The sequence below is a fragment of the Pseudonaja textilis genome, chromosome 2 (genome assembly GCF_049901715.1).
Source record: "Pseudonaja textilis isolate UNSWEBS1 chromosome 2, rPseTex1.2, whole genome shotgun sequence".
NCBI classification, from domain to species: Eukaryota; Metazoa; Chordata; class Lepidosauria; order Squamata; family Elapidae; genus Pseudonaja; species Pseudonaja textilis.
The window spans coordinates 9690153-9706844 of record NC_141991.1 but is presented as its reverse complement, the minus strand read 5'-3'; the positions used below and the strand labels follow the sequence as shown (position 1 = coordinate 9706844).

The window sequence follows — 16692 nt, the reverse complement described above, 5'->3', positions numbered from 1 at the left end:
TCTAAGCTTCCCAGAGACTGTCTGGGACAACAGCAATATCAAAAGAAGAAACAGGAGGTCCATAATTCATGGAGCTGAATCAACCTCCTGTTACCAAAGAAAAGTTAGATGATTTCAAAGCACTCTCAGAAAATGGCATTTGAATTTCCTTATTCAAACAGAAACAAATCGAGGTTCATTTGAAAAAGAGAGAAAGGTACATTCAGCAGCACAGCTCCTGTCTTGTGTCCTAAATCTTGTGCATACCATTCAGCACAAGTAGAGGCTTATATCTTTTTCTGATGCAAGATCCATTCCATGTTGCTTCAGTCTGATGTTATACCAAAGGCAGCCTCTGGAAAGGCAGCTGTAGACATCTCAAAGTCTGGGATTGTGGTAATTACTGTGAGTAATAATTTGTCCTCTGGATCTCTTCCAGGGGTTCATGTAGAGAGGGGCAGCTGGAGAAAAGGATTCTGGTGAAATGTTGCAGCTATACCCCTGGAGACACTCTTCTATAATGGTCGTCATCAGTGGTGGGATTCAAAAAATTTTTACTACTGGTTCTGTGGGCGTGGCTTGGTGGGTGTGGCAGGGGAAGGATACTGTAAATTCTCCATTCCCTCCCGACTCCTGGGGAAAGGGAAAATCTCCATTCCCTCCTGACCCCACTAACCTGCTTTCCAGCTCTGTTCTCCTGTGCAGGGCAACAAAAGAAGACCCAGCCAATCAGCTGGGACTCAGAAGGCAGAGGATAGATGGGGGAAGGGCCAGTCAGAGGTGGTATTTGACGGTTCTCTGAACTACTCAAAATTGCTGCTACCAGTTCTTCAGAACTGGTCAGAACCTGCTGAATACCACCTCTGGTTGTCATCCTTCTGGTTAGGATACATCCAGAAAGTGATACTGGAGGAAGATACTCCAACATGCCTGTACAATAGGATCATCTCAGTCTGCTGAATTACACTTCTACGAGGTTCTTTTCAGTGGTGGGATTCAAAAAAAAAAAATTACTACTCATTCTGTGGACATGGCTTGGTGGCCGTGGTGTGGCTTGGTGGGCGTGGCAGGGGAAGGATACTGTGAAATTTCCATTCCCTCCCCACTCCGCTAACCTGCTTTTGAGCTCTGTTCTCCTTTGCAGGGCAACAAAAGAAGACCCAGCCAATCAAGTGGGACTCGGGAGGCAGAGAATAGATGGGGGTGGGGCCAGTCAGAGATGGTATTTGCTGGTTCCCCAAACTACTCAAAATTTCCATTATCGGTTCTCCAGAACTGGTCGGAACTGGCTGGTTCTTTTCCCATAGATGCTGCCTTCTTTACTAAATGCGAATGTACCAACATTTGTCCACTTGTAGTGTCTACTAAGCCTCTGACATTGGCCCCTTTGACTTTTGCTGTGATCACAATTTTTCTCCCCAGAAATGCTCTCTCCAATTGACCAAAGGACAGATTAATTAAAAAAAAAAAGCAATTATTATATATGCAATGGCATGATAGCATCTAATGGACCATTTACCATTAGATTCGAAGACTTCAAATTATTGTTTGGTGATAAAGAAGCAAATTTACTCAGAAAAGGAAAACTACTATAACTTTAAAAATGTATCTTTAGTTTCATTTTTAACACTAAACTGAACTGGATTTTTCATAATCCAGCATCCTTGAATTCACCTCTCAGGCTGTTTCTCTTTCAATTTCAAAAACTATCTTCCTTTCACAGCCTGTGGAGGCCTGATTGGTGGCACTAGACCCTTGTGGGGGTGTGCTTCAAAAAAATTTAGCAAAGGGTTTTCTGCCTAGTTGCTGGGTGGGTGTGGCTGTGGTGGGCGTGGCCTAGTCAGACTCCTGCAGCACAGCCGGGGGGGGGGTGTTTTTGCCCTTCTCGGTGTCAGTGTTCTATGGTGTAGGGTAAATGGAACCTGTTGATGTTTAACTGTGAAGAGGAGCCAATGTTAGACAGAGTAGTGAGGGACATATTTTGAGGTGACACAGTATGAAGGAACCGGAAGGGAGGAGTTAAGAAAAATAAAAGCAGTTTCTGTGCAGAGAACTCACGTGTTAAGAGTATTATTACAAAATACGACACGTTCCAGAGAAATTCCATTCTTTCCAGTAACTCCAAGACACAAGCCATCTCAAAGTACTTTTATTGGAACAGTACCTGGCACATTCTAGGGAAGTCCGGAACTGATTTTTTTTCTGGCTTCCCACACAGTCCCAAGCTACACCCTCCACCGTTTTTTCCCTCATCACCAGATCACATGCACCAACCCCACAGTAAGTTTTATTCTTCTCTGCGCCACACTCTGTAACCTTGAACTATCAAAATAATCTATTTTGTCTACTAAGAGCTACTCAATTTACATCACCCCCTCCCACATTCTTCAACTGTGTGGCAGCGATGAATTCCATAGCTGGCACCCAGGCTTTGCAGATTTTCCTCAAGCCTCCAAGAGGGTGAAAACAGCCTCCCCAGGTTCCAGAGGCTCTCTAAAAGCTGGAAACAGGCCCATTTCTGGCCTTCCAAATTTCTGGAGGCCCATTTTTTGCCCTCCCTGAGACTCTATGCATGCCCTGCACTTACCTCATCCAAAATGTGGGGACTCCTGGGAGGAGCTGGGTGGGGTGGGCGGGGCCAGCCAGGAGTGGAATTTGAGGGTTCTCTGAACTGCATAAAATCTTAGCTAGGGGCTCTCCAAACCCCCGAGGACCCCCAGCAGCCCACTCCTGGACCGGTGTGCACTTAGCCCACTTCAGCAGCCTACTCCTGGACCGATGTGCACTTGTCAGCCCACTCCAGAAGCCCGCTCCTGGACTGATGTGCACTTGTCAGCCCACTCCAGAAGCCCACTCCTGGACGGATGTGCACTCGTCAGCCCACTCCAACAGCCCACTCCTGGACCAATGTGCATTTGTCAGCCACAACAGATTTATTTATCTGGGAAAGCATTCATTCTCCAATCACAGTCTTCCTGAGCATCGTTATGCAATTCACTAGGCTTAGGCAATTCACACATTAGGAGAATATGAAAAAGAGAGTTGGAACAGAGCCCCAGGGTCAGTCTCTATTTGACCTAGGTCACATTCATTCCTCCAAATCCAAATTCCCTCTGACTTTTTGGACATCTCTGGTTATTTTCACAGCAGGACTAGGAATGGCTGAGAATTGGAAAGGGAAGACCAAATACATTCAACGAACCTCCGTATTCAAAACAGACTTTTAGACACAGAGTGTTGCTTTATCCACACCCATACATGGGACTGATACCAGTGGTGGGATTAAAATTTTTTTACTGATGGTTCTGTGGGAGTGGCATGCCTTGGTGGGCATGGCTTTGTGGGCATGGCAGGGGAAGAATACTGCAAAATCCCCATTCCCTCCCCACTCCTGGGGGAAGGTTACTGCAAAATCTCATTCCCTTCCCACTCCACTAACCTGCTTTCCATCTCTGCATACCACCTCTGGCTGGTACATGGCAACAATGTGAATCCTGCTGCTAACATCTGTTCTTTTGAATCAAATAAAGGAGGCAAAAATAAATAATTAAAGCTCACTGCAATTATTATTCATTCAGTGTAGACTGGAAGAATTTCTCTTCAGAAAATAATGGAAGGAAATCCTACAGACAAAAAGATGCACATATTTATAAAAAATGTAAATCATTTAGGCCAAAAGTGTCTAAAAATGTTAAATCATTTTTTCCCCCTGGATGATTGAGTCTTCATTTACATTTTGAAATACATTTGGGGGAGAAACCTCTATAGTTGCTGTGACAAGAGTTAGTACATTCCAATTATTTTCTGACTCTGCCTAACAAAATTTATTTTGACTGAAGAAGTTATTAGGGTGAGTATGAAATGTCTCATTTTAACAAATGTTGGTCCAGTTGCCATGATTTAACATTTTAAACATACATTTCAGAAAAGGAAGATAAGATGATAGTTGTAGATATGCATATTTAATTTCATGTAAGCATGAATATTCACTATTAGCAAGCTTTAGTTTACTTTCCTGTCCATCTATGTTATGATGTCCCATGTTTCATATTTATACATTTCTTCTAGTTGTAAGCTGCTCCTTTGTATTCAGGTCTGGCCTCAGAATGATAATGTAGCACTTGGGGATGAAGATACAGACCAGCAGACCAGCACTGGAGGTCAAGATGGAGAAGACCTGCACAGCCACCATGTATTTCCCTTTGGTGCTCAGGTAAGAGGGCAGGAATGAAACCCAGACACTGCAGAAGACTAGCATGCTGAAGGTGATTAGCTTGGCTTCATTGAAAGTCCCAGGGAGATTTCTGGCTAGAAAAGCCACCATGAAACAGATGGAAGCCAGGAAGCCCAGGTAGCTGAGGGTGATGTAGAACATGAGAACAGAGCCTTCATTACATAGCAGGATGATCTCTCCAGGCTGGGAGTGGAAGTCAGAATCAGAAAAGGGTGGACAAACTCCAAGCCAGATGGAGCAGATAATAATTTGGACAGCAGAACAAGAAAAGATGATGGAGTTGGCCAAGCTCTTCCCCAACCATCTCTTCACTCGGTTTCCTGGTTTTGTGGCAAGGAAAGCCAGCACCACTGTGATGGTTTTGGCCAAAAGAGAAGAAATGGCAACTGAGAAGATGATGCTGAAAACTGTTTGTCGAAGAAGGCAGGTGGCTTTCCTTGGTTGACCAACGAAGAGAAAAGGAGACAAGAAGCAAAGCAGGAGGGAGACCAGGAGGATGTAAGAGAGGTCCCGGTTGTTGGCTTTGACAATGGGGGTTTCTTGATTTTTAATGAATATGATTAAAACAAGACTTGTGGTTAGGAAGAGAAGTAAGGCAAAAGAGACCAGGATAGTGCATAGGTGTTCTTCATAAGACAGGAATGTTTTAAATTTAGGGATACAATCGACTTGATTCTCATTTGGATATTTATCATCTGGACACTTGGTGCATTTTTCTGTATCTGAGACAACCAAAAAGCAATATTATTTTAATATTTTACCCTTTCACTTTTCAAGAAATACATTTTTGGACAACAATTTTTACTAGGGGCATTTTCCAAATTATATTTCCTAAGATCTCTGGAGAAAGAAGATTAGAGGAATAACATTTCTTTTTTTAAAAAAAGCTATAATTCTTTGAAATTGAGTGGAGACCCAAATGATTTCCTGTGTAATGTGCAGAATCTTAAGAGGAATCTACATTATTAGTTGTTAAAAAAAAATGAATCAATCTGTCTAGGGAAAATTCTTGGGTCCTGTCAGATGGCACATCTTAATGTACTTGACTCACAGGATGCCAGCTTTGTGAACTCTAGTTGGTTGGCAGAGAAAGCTAGTCCTGCAAAAGATCTGGAATAGCTACTGGGAGCTTTGGTAATAAGGATGTAATGATATGTATCCATAATTGTCCATACTTCTTCCGCTTCTCAGTAGACCTCTAGCAGAGACTCATATTACATTAATCCTTCCAGGAGGTGGGCCTACAAAAATTCCTCAGATTTCAAGAAACTTTCCTAGTATGATTGATTGTTTATTGTACCCTATGACTATCATTAAGTTTTGTACCTTATGATTCTTGACTCCTGACGAATGTCTCTTTTCTTTTATGTATACTGAAAGTATTTACACCAAGACAAATTCCTTGTGTGTCCAATCACACTTGGCCAATAAAGCTATTCCATTCCATTCCATTCCATTGAATCCTATCCTATCCTATCCTATCCTATCCTATTCTATGTCCCTAGAAAGGCAAACATGGCCGAACATATTCAAACTAAAAAGCATAAGATATATTTTCACTGGCAGTAGTAGAGGTTGCAGTCAGTCACACTCTCCTATCTATTCCGAGCCACTTGTCCAAGGTCTTTTTGCTATTCTTTCCTTTAGATATACAGATTAAAAATAGACAAGAAGACCAATTGAGCTTCCATCAGTCTTTTAACTTGCACTTTCATGACAATACTTTGGATGAAACCTCTTCCATAAGGCCTGCCCTTTTCTTTGGTGTGACCCACCTTCCTGAGTGGAGAAGGTCCCCTCTGGACAAGGAACACAGTCATAGCAGCAAATGGGTTCACCTTCTCGAGCCCGCTTGACAAATCCAGGATGACATTTTCCCACACACTTGGACTGAGGCAGGGGCTAAGCAGTAAAAAAAGGAAAACCAAAGAAAATGTGACAGGACTCACCACCCATCAAAATGGAGGTCGACATGAACATCAGCCAAGTAGTCTCTGGGTTTCACTTAGATATATATGACATTTCTAAATAAGATTTTCAGTCATCTAATCTAGAGAGCCTGTTCAGATTAGGTGAAATTAGAGAATAATATGAAACCACCCTGGAGGACATATATGGGGTCTCCCTAGCCAACTTGCTCATATTGAAGAAGTCATTCAGATAAGCAGCAAACCCTTTCAAACCAACAAGAAAAGAAGCTCAGTTGCCATGAAATTTATAACTAGTTCCAAACATTGTAGGAGATAGAACTACTGCCAGATTTTTCTTTTAGACCGTTGTCTTTCCTTCTGGAATATCACACTACAGTAAAGGACTTTTCTACTAAATAAAGTTTGAAGGGATGGAATTGAGAAAAGGTTTAGCACTAAGTAAATGTTTTTCCTGCATCAACTCAGAAATTCAGAATACCCAAGGAGCTGTTGATACCATTTTACAAAGGAATTATTGAATCTGCAATTTGTGCTTCTATAACTGTCTCATTTGGTACAGCAATAAAACAGGACCTGTACAGACTACAACCAATACTTAGGGCTGCAGAAAAAAACAATAGCAACCAGCCTGTCTTCTGCTGAGGATCTGTTATATTGCAGGGGTTGGAAAGAGAGCTGAGAAAATATCTAACAACCTCTCACATCCTGGACATAAATTGTTTCAACTCCTCCCTTCAGGATTCCACTATAGGGCATTGCATGTCAAAACAACCACGCACAGGCAGTTTTTCCCTCATGTCATCACTCTTCTAAACACCTGATTCTCAGAGCACTGTCTGATGCCTAAGAATATTTAACCAAATTCCTTATGCATCCAATCACACTTGGCCAATAAAGAACATTTTGTTCTGTTCTGTTCTGTTCTGTTCTATTCTAATGCATTCCTCCATGATTTTAAAGTATGATCATCTCAGATTAAATTGTAGAATAAACTTCATTCTAAAACATCTACTACTTTCTATTGCATTTATTACTGTGTTTTCTCATTACAAATAAACTATGATGAGGAAACAAAATTATGTCCAATAGGATTTAGAAAGGTTTTTTCTTAACTACCTAAAAATTCAGAAGCAGCTCCTCTTTCATATAGTCCAAACAATCTCCCTTAACACACAAAGGAAAATACAGTATATAGAAATTATAGTTATCAAAATTAAATGAGTTGCTCTTTGTTTATTTCTATATTTATATTCTCTGTTCATGTGACTGTCTTGCTGTTGAAATGAAACTAAAGATTACTGCCTATTTTCTAGAAATGTAATGAGATGAGATGGAAACAAGGTCATGAGAATGTGACCAGTAGTGGGATCCTACCTTAGTCACTACTGGTTTGGTGGATGATCTTGGATGCATGTGCATGCACCCCCCCCAATGTGCACACCCCTAACAAGGCAATCAGCTGAGAGGAGGAAGAAACAAAATGCTAGGAGTGACCCTCCCATCCTCCCATGTGCTTTTCAGTCTTTTATTTCAGCTGATCGCCGGAGGCTTTTTTTCTTCCTCTCAGCTGATCAAAGGCTTTTTTAAAAAATACCAGTTCAGATGAACTGGTTTGAACTGGTAGCATACCACCACTGAATGTGTCCCTCAAGAAGAGTAAATCAGGTATCCTTTGCTGAGGCAGATGGGACATGAGTATGAGCTCTGTGGGAAAAAGCCCAGTTCAGTTTTCAAGAAAGGTCCTTTCTTTTGAAGAATTGTACGGAGGTGGCACCAATTGGCATGGAAAGAAATACCTGAATGTATTATTAGTCAAATTAGGAGCCTCCTTTTTGCCCAGAGAGACTTTAAAGTAGCTAAGAATCAAAATAAACAATTGCATTCAAAGGGTTTTCCGATGAAGTGTCTTCTTACAAGCGAAAAGCCAAATGTAATCCAAATATTGTTATTTCCAATATGAGAAAGGTGTCATGCCCCTGTTGGAGACTGACTTCAAGGGAAAGGAGGAACAGCTGACAGGGAAAGGCAGTGTGGCTCCGGAGGTTGTGAAGGAGGCTGGTGAAGGGCAGAGGCCAGCTGGGCAGTCAGAGGAAGCCCATCCCCTCTTCATCCTAGGGCATGCAGGGAGGAATGGAGAAGGGAACAACATGGCTTATAGGAGAGGAAGTGGCCATGATCCCCCTCACTGGCTGCAGCTGTGGAGGAATAGTATATAGGAGGGGTGTTTAAAACAGCGTTGCTAGAAGCAAAGCATGTTTTATTTCTGGCTGAGTTTTATCTTGGTTGGTGTTCTTCCAATGGACTGTGCCTTGTTATCTTCTTGAAGTTTGTAATTAATTATCTTGGTCTGTTGTGGATAATTCCTTCAGTGCAGTATATTTATTTATTTTATTTATTTTTTATTTCTTTGTTATCTGTTCCTTGAGCTTGGACTGTATTTCTCTATTTTGGAGACTATTTTGGAAAGAGTTTAATCTCCAACTGCGAACAATTGAACAGTGAGGCCAAATTGGAGGCATTAAAGGAAATTTATTTAGAAGGGTTTTTTCTTTAGATCAAAGTCTTGTTTAAGTACTTCAGTTTTCTCAGTCAGGGCATTATTTTACAGTTGTAATGATTTCACTTAAAGCCTTAGCCCTCCTTCCTAGGAGCAGAAGGCCTGTTGCTCTATCCCACTTGGATGAAAGAGAAGCATGGATAACTCTGGTCAGCTCTGGCCTGTATAAAAATCTCTCAGACTATGGGTTTCCCTTTCAGGAGACACTGTCTCCAACCAGGACAAGCTGAATCATAATGTCAAGGGTTATTTCCCACTGGGTCAAGCAGGACATCCATTCAGTCCTGACTCTTTTTTTATCAGATTCATTCCAAACTGGAACCCAAGCATTAGTCTTTTGCTTTGCTGTTTCTGGACAAGGAACAAACAAACATGAGGTTATCAACCCATAATACCTAGCACTTGAGGCAGTGGTGGGATTCAATTTTTTTTACTACCAGTTCTGTGGGTGTGGCTTGGTGGGTGTGGCATGGCTTGATGGGTATGTCATGGTTTGATGGGCATGGCTTGGAGGGCGTGGCTTGGTGGGTATGGCAGGAGAAGGTTACTGCAAAATCTCCATTCCTTCCCCATCCTACTAACCTGCTTTCCAGCTCTGTTCTTCTGTGCAGGGCAATAAAAAAAGACCCAGCCAATCAGCTGGGACTCGGGAGGCAGAGAATAGATGGGGCAGGGTCAGTCAAAGGTTGCATTTGCCAGTTCTCCAAAGTACTCAAAATTTCCGCTACCGGTTCTCCAGAGCTGGTCAGACCTGTTGAATACCACCTGTGAATTGAGGGCCTCTCTCACCAATTTTATCCTAAATAATAATCACTCAGTATCTTGATCTGGATGTAGCTGAATCATCTTAAAACAGTGTTCCATACACTGTTCATTATAGAATCTGTTCCATTACAGTGTTCTATTACAAAATCTGAAATACACCCTGATTGAAGTGTTTTTGAAGCCTCCCTATCCAGCTAAGAAAATTATCCAAGTTATAGTCCACACATAAAATTCTTAATGAATTTCTGATTAGGCTTAGCCACTTGACATGGACACTAAAGCTTTGGAAAAGAGAGAAAAGACACCAATATTTCACTCACCTTGTTGAGCCACTTTAGCAGTAAAAGCACATATTGGTTAATAGTAAGTCTCTGCCTTTCAAAACTCCCCAGCTGCTCTTCCATGCAATCCTCTTCAGGGATAACCACCCAGCTCAGGATGTTCATATCTGCCACCAGATCTCCATGTTGGTCCAAGTACAGTTTCATCTCAGAGAGGTTGCAAAATTCATTCTTCTGCAGAAAGGGATGAAGCTACAATGGAAACAGCCAGCAATTTTAAAAGCAATAACCTTGCTGTCTGAACCAACATGGTCTTTTCACATTCAAACCTTTCTTCTACACTTGTCTAATTTCCAAATGTTCTTAATTCTGACCAAAAAGTGTTGCCATTACCTGCATATCTGAATGAAAAAGTTTCAGCAAAACCTGTCAATCATATATTCTATACTTGTCTAATTTGCAAATATTCTTAGTTGGGAAACAAGTGTTACCACTATTTTCAAAAATGAAAATGAAAGGTTATGCAAAATTTCTCTACCATATACAGTATTAACAAAATATAAAATTGACAATATTTGTTAACTATAAGGAACATTCTACAGCAAACACAAATAAAATTAAGAAATAAACAAATAAAGAGATTATCCTTAAATGTTTTGGAAACAACAAATTACAAGAATGCTTGGATTTGTCAAAAAGAAATTTGCTAGGCTAATGTTCTCCAAGTTAGAAGATGGGAAACCCAAGCCAACCATGAGCTAATTCAACTTCCTTATTAGGCTATAATAGAATCTTGCAAGTTTGAAAGAATAAATCCCCTACCAACTGTTGAGGTAATTCCCCGTTAGGAGAATGAGCACACACAGGGAGATGTAATGAGAGTGGTGAAGAATAACACACAACCAGCACACAGATACACTGTATAGTAAAATGTAGGTTTTTACTTCCAGTAAAACCGTTAAGCAAAGTTCAACAAACAGTCCAAGTCATACACGGTTATAGCAGTTTTCAGTCCAGGGATAATCCAATAACAAAGTCCAGTATAATAAACAGTTCAGTAAAAGACTCACATCAAATCCAAGAATAACAACAATCAGCAACAGTCAACAGAGAAAAGCAGGAACGGCAACACTCAATAACAGGACTAAACAACCCAGGTTTCTGACTCCATCTTATGGCCATTTGAGGAACCACACCCAATTACAATTTTAGCATTCCCTTAAAGAGACAGTATTAAAATGTCTATCCTGGTTTATATATTTTCCAACCCAACTGTTAGGTGACTTGCATTCCTAACACCAACCTCTTTAAAAGCCTTAAAAGTTAGGGGTGATCTTTTCTGAGTTTCTTTCTCTGCCTTTGATGCAGCTGTGGGCTCCCTTTCTCTTTTCTAATAATTCTTACTCATTCCTCACTCCCAAGGTGGCATATCACTTCTCTTCCTTAGTAGATTGTGAGAATGCTGGTGATATAATTTCATTTCAGTAGAATATTAACAAACTGCTTCCTTATGTAATGGTTACAGTATGATAATTAAGTGGATGAAATATGTTAAGTATTACAGTCAAATAATTTTCATTCTTTCTTATACAACTTGAAAGTTATGAATAACAATTAGAACTTGGTTGTCTATTCTTCTATAATACTGCATCCAGTTTTGGTCACCACAATATAAAACAGATGTTGAGATTCTAGAAAGAGTGCAGAGAAGAGCAATAAAGAGTATTAGGGATTGGAGGCTAAAACATATAAAGAATGGTTTTTGGAATTGGGTATGTCTAGTTTGATGAAAAGAAGGACTAGGGGTGATGTGATAGCAGTATTCCAATATCTAAGGATTGGGTTGAACCTATTCTCCAAAGCACCTGGAGTGGCCATCACTTAAAGAAGCTTTAGCTAAAATTCCTGCAGAGAGGAGAGGTTGTCAAACTCATTAGTTAATCTTTAATGTGGGCTCTTACACATGCTTGATCAGATTCGCTTAGAGCAGGGCTGTCAAACTCCCAGCCAACAGGCTGAATGCGTCATGTGCTGATCATGCCCACGCCTGGTTCAGTGAAGTGGAAAAAAATCCTGAAATGTCACAAGCTGCCACTGTGATGACATGAATTTGACACCCCTGGGCTAGATGATCTCAGGGTCTCCTTAAAATTCATGAATACAAAATGCTAAGATACTAATCACAAATCCATGAATCCATGAATTTATTTCAAAACGAAGACATCCTTTTTAAAATTAGCAGTGTTTAATATCAAATTATATCTATTATGGTGTCCAACCTTTGAAACATTATTCACAAAACAAACAGATTGCCAACAATTGTCTGTTGACCAGTTGTAGCACAAGGAAGTGCAGAAAGTTTTCATAATTTTCCTTTGGATTCCTTCTCCAAAGGAACTAAGTTTTATGGATCCTTGTCGGGATCCCATACCTGCCATGGCTGCAGCTTTGGAATGTTCAACTTCTCTTTGCCCTCCTTTCTTCTCCTCCTGGATCTAGAGGAATATGCAGCATTCAAGACATGGGCCAGAGTCTTAATGACACTGTAAGCACGGTGGTCAATTTGTAATCTGTTGCTTTTATCCTGGGTCTCCAGTGGTGCTTTCTGGATGCATCTTCTCCGGCCTTTCACAGAAAAGATGTGTTTTGCAAAAGAACAGTGAAAACACTTATGCAAGGGTTCCACAAATATAAATGGTTCAAAGGAATCTTCATACCCTCTTTCCTGAATAACGAAGTTCCAAATACTATGGACATATTCATAAACTCTGTGACTTTTCATTGGCAAGTCTCCAAAGACTGTGATGATCCAGACTTTCCCTTCAGTGGGGCGTGGCAAGCCATCAAGTGTAAAATGGACTTGGTGAATTCCATCCATCATGCTACTATAGTCAGTAAAGAAAACAAAGACATTGACTTGCCTCCACTTGGAGATGGCATTCTTAAGTGGTGCTGCATGTCTAGTCGTAGACAATTGTTGTGATATAACAACACAAATTCCATTCCTGACAAGCGTAGGAGTAAAGGTCCTCATGAAATTTTCTCCCTGCTCTGTGTCTGAAGCAAAGAGCCCAATCAAGGTCCATCTGAAATGGAGGAGCAGTTGGACAATTGCGGGGTACTGGACCCCATTTTGGGGGGCCATCCGGAAGAAAAAAGGGAATTGAGTTTTATCACTCAGAGCCTCTGAAACAAATCTACAAGTGATCTGAAAAAGCAATTAAGAATCCTGGGTTATATTTACAGTCAGACCATCCAAAATATTACCTCTTAAGAAATCCAACTCGGCACTCATGAAAATATTAGAGTAGTTTATTCTTGATTAGCTATTAGGCCATATTAAGACATAAAAGCTTAAACACAGAACATTAAGAAGACTGCATGTAAATATGGAATACAGAATACAAATTAAGTAAAAAAGAATAAGAATAAAAATGGAAATCATATTTCTGTAATACTCTCCAATTTAATGCAATCAGTCACATGTGTAGATTTCAACCAAAATATTTCATTGCAATAAGGGGACATACTACATAGGTCAATGAATATTCTGAGTCATCCAGTAAAGTTGTCTGGAAGTTAAGTGATGGCAATTGGACTTATTTTTTTTTATTTGAAACTTTTCACTGCTTATTCAAGTAGCTTCTTTGGTGAGGGCTCCTTGTGGTCTCTGAGCTTGCTTGTTTTCTTGTAGACTTATCATTACCCAGTCTAGATAATATCATCAGTGCTAGTAAGGAGTGCTGTTTACCATTGAAAATGCCATTATGTTGACTAAGGTCATGTACTGTAACTTTGTCTCTTGTATCCTTACGATTTATATTGACTGTTTCCTAGTATGATTGAATGCCTATTGTACCCTATGACTATCATTAAGTGTCATATCTTATGATTCTCGACTCTTGATGAATGTATCTTTTCCTTTATGTATACTGAGAGTATTTACACCAAGACAAATTCCTTGTGTGTCCAATCACTTGGCCAATAAACTATTCTATTCTACTCTACTCTACTCTACTCTACCCTACTCTACTCTACTCTACTGTACCCTACCCTACCCTACCCTACCCTACTCTACTCTACTCTACTCTACTCTACTCTACTCTACTCTACTCTACTCTACTCTACTCTATTCTATTCTATTCTATTCTATCCTATTCTATTCTACAAAATATGAGCTTCCCATCATTGCTGCAACTTCCTTTTTACAGTGGACAATTTGATTGGACACAGTGGCTCTCTTCACCTTCACAAGTATACAACAGAAGCCTCCAAAGCAATGAAGACAATGTCATGAGTGGATATGGCTGCTTTGATTCCTCCTCACTGACTAGTCCAATATCCACCATGACACCTAAAACAACTATGGTGAGAAGCAGCTCTTGAATTCCATAGAGAACTTATGGCTAGATCTATTGTTCACCAACCCCATTCATTTTACCAGATTGAGAAACACACACACACACACACACACACCTGAGGGACTTTGTAGGTTCCTACTAATGTAGACATCTGCATGGAGACTTCCCTGAAAGCTCCATCAATAACAGCCAGAAGGTTGTCCGTTGCTCCACAGCTATAGTTAGGAATATTGGCTTCTCCAGTAGACAGCATGTCCATTAGGGCATCCGAAGTGTGAAGAGTGCTCAAATAGTTGTCATGGATGTTGTAGCCAAGTGTGAGGTTTTGCAGGAGTTGGGTATTCTTGTTGATCACTTGAATGGGGAGAATGAAGGGAAGCATTTCTGGGAGATTAGGATCTCTAATCCTGTACAAATATTTCCATGTTATTATCATAAAGTATGCATTTATTAATTTATTCTTTATCTCCACAACCCTATTGAGCATTAAAGCAATACTGATTCTAAAACAGAGACAGATCATTGTCATCCATCATTATTTAAGTTTTGTTGGCATTGAGAAGATGAGATGGAGGACTAACTCTGTCCCATCTTCTCCATCAGGGTTTCTAGTCACAAATACATCATTATTTGTAGCAGCACTTATTTTCATTTGTCAAATAATCAGAATTCAGAATAGTTTAATAATTAAACTAGGTATTAAGGTAATGGTAAAGGTTCCCCTCGCACTTATGTGCCAGTCATTTCCAGCTCTAGGAGGTGGTGCTCATCTCCGTTACAAAGCCGAAAAGCCAACGCTATCCGAAGACATCTCTGTGGTCATGTGACTGGCTTGACTAAATGCTGAAGGCACATGGAAGACTATTACCTTTCCACCAAAGTGGCCCCTATTTTTCTATTTGTATTTTTTATGTGCTTTTGAATTGCTAGGTTGGCAGAAGCTGGGACAAGTGACAGGAGCTCACTCCATTATGTGGTGCTAGGGATTCAAACCACCAAACTGCTGACCTTTCTGATCAACAAGCTCAGCATCTTAGCCACTGAGCCACCACGTCCCATAAAGTAGGTATAATATACTGTATAAATATATTGTATAGAAGCAAGATAAGGGAGGAATAAATCAGCCAGCAAATAAATTAGAAAAAAAAACCAAATCATTCTTATTCCTACAAGAAGCGGCATTTAACACAGACTGGCAGGCAACTACAACACTTTCAATGATTATACATCAGTATTCAAGAGTTGAACTTGGGACTGAAAGGGGAGAAGATGATCTGGATTTCTGTGTCTGACTTCCTCAAGTTCTCTTAGTGTTTCATCTGCCCTATCTTTTCATTTTAGTCTATTTCAGGATAAGGCAAAAGTGGATAAATCGAATTTAAAAAATGTGTACATCTTCTACAACTTAGAAATAAGTGGAATGAGAAGAAAGAAAGAAGATATGCACATAGGGGAAATGCAACTCCATTGCACTGAATGACTTACGGAGAAGAAATACAAGGAGCTCCATTGAACTGCAATGGCTCAAGCAAAGGTTTTGTTGCAGTTTGAACCACACTAATAATGTGATCTCCTGGCCCATAATAGTTCCATGGATTTCCTCTGTCTTGTTGCTTCAAAGTTGGGGGGCACTTGGTTTGGAGCCTCCCAGAGTTTCTCTGGATCAATACAAGCAGGAGCAGCATAAACACAAGCAGGAGGTCCATTCCTGCTTGGGCTGAATCAGGAAGTATTTCTAAACAATGAATTAGGAGAATTCAGTGCACTTTCATAAGATGGAAATGCCAGTGGCTTTTGTAATTCAGACGGAGACAAACCAAGCTTGACATGGAAAGGAGAGAAATATATGTATTAAAGCACATCACCTGCCTGTCCTAAATCTTACTGAAAACACTCATCATGTCTAGAGAGTTTTATCCTTTTCCAATGCAAGATTCCTTTCATTTTATTTCACTCTGATGTTTACATCAAAGGCAGTCACTGAAGAAATAGAAAAAGAGGTTTCAAGGATTGGGATGATGATAATTACAGTGAGAAGCAACTTCTCCTCTGGGAGTCTTGATCTTCTTTGGGGCTGGAGAAAAAGTATTGGTGAAAAATTGGACACACCCATGAGGACACAATTCTCCAGTGGTTCTGACTCTTCCTACTGGGACACGTTTGGAAACTAACATTGGAGGAAGAAAGTTCAAACCCAGTTGAAAAATGGGTTGTCCTTTTGGATGGTATCTTCTCTTCCATGTTTTCAATATAAACAGAAACCATTGTATCAGCTCATCCTCCATTTTTGCTGTTGGTAACTACTATTTGCTGATGATATGGGTTTGTAATTGGCTGACAAATCATACTCCACATGTAATCCTCAATGGAACTGCATCCGCACGGAAGGAAGGAAGCAGTGGGGTACCCAGTTTTAGATCCAGTACTTTTCAATATCTCCATAAACAAACTAGATGAGGAAATTAATTATTATTTATTTATTTATTTATTGAATTTATATTGCTGTCTGTTCACCCACTGTGACTCAAGGAGGCATACAGAATGGAAAACCATATTTAAAAACAAAAAAATAAAAATAAAAACT

At 40.1% G+C, this 16692-nt stretch overlaps 1 protein-coding gene across 2 annotated transcripts; it reads right to left on the bottom strand.

Annotated features, from left to right (window-relative positions):
- Positions 1 to 3517: 3517 nt before the first annotated feature.
- Positions 3518 to 16320, bottom strand: LOC113452184 (vomeronasal type-2 receptor 26-like). Of its 2 annotated transcripts, none has more exons than XM_087927838.1 (6): positions 15594 to 16320; positions 14224 to 14515; positions 12179 to 12955; positions 9787 to 9999; positions 5989 to 6115; positions 3518 to 4935 (listed from the first exon to the last, which is right to left on the bottom strand). In XM_087927838.1, the coding sequence occupies exons 1-6, from the start codon at positions 15812 to 15814 to the stop codon at positions 4031 to 4033; spliced, it is 2535 nt and encodes an 844-aa protein (XP_087783964.1). In that variant the 5' UTR covers positions 15815 to 16320; the 3' UTR covers positions 3518 to 4030. The 2 variants fall into 2 exon arrangements, with proteins under 2 accessions (XP_087783964.1, XP_087783965.1); XM_087927839.1 differs by having other exon boundaries at positions 14224 to 14462; positions 15594 to 15667.
- Positions 16321 to 16692: the final 372 nt, after the last annotated feature.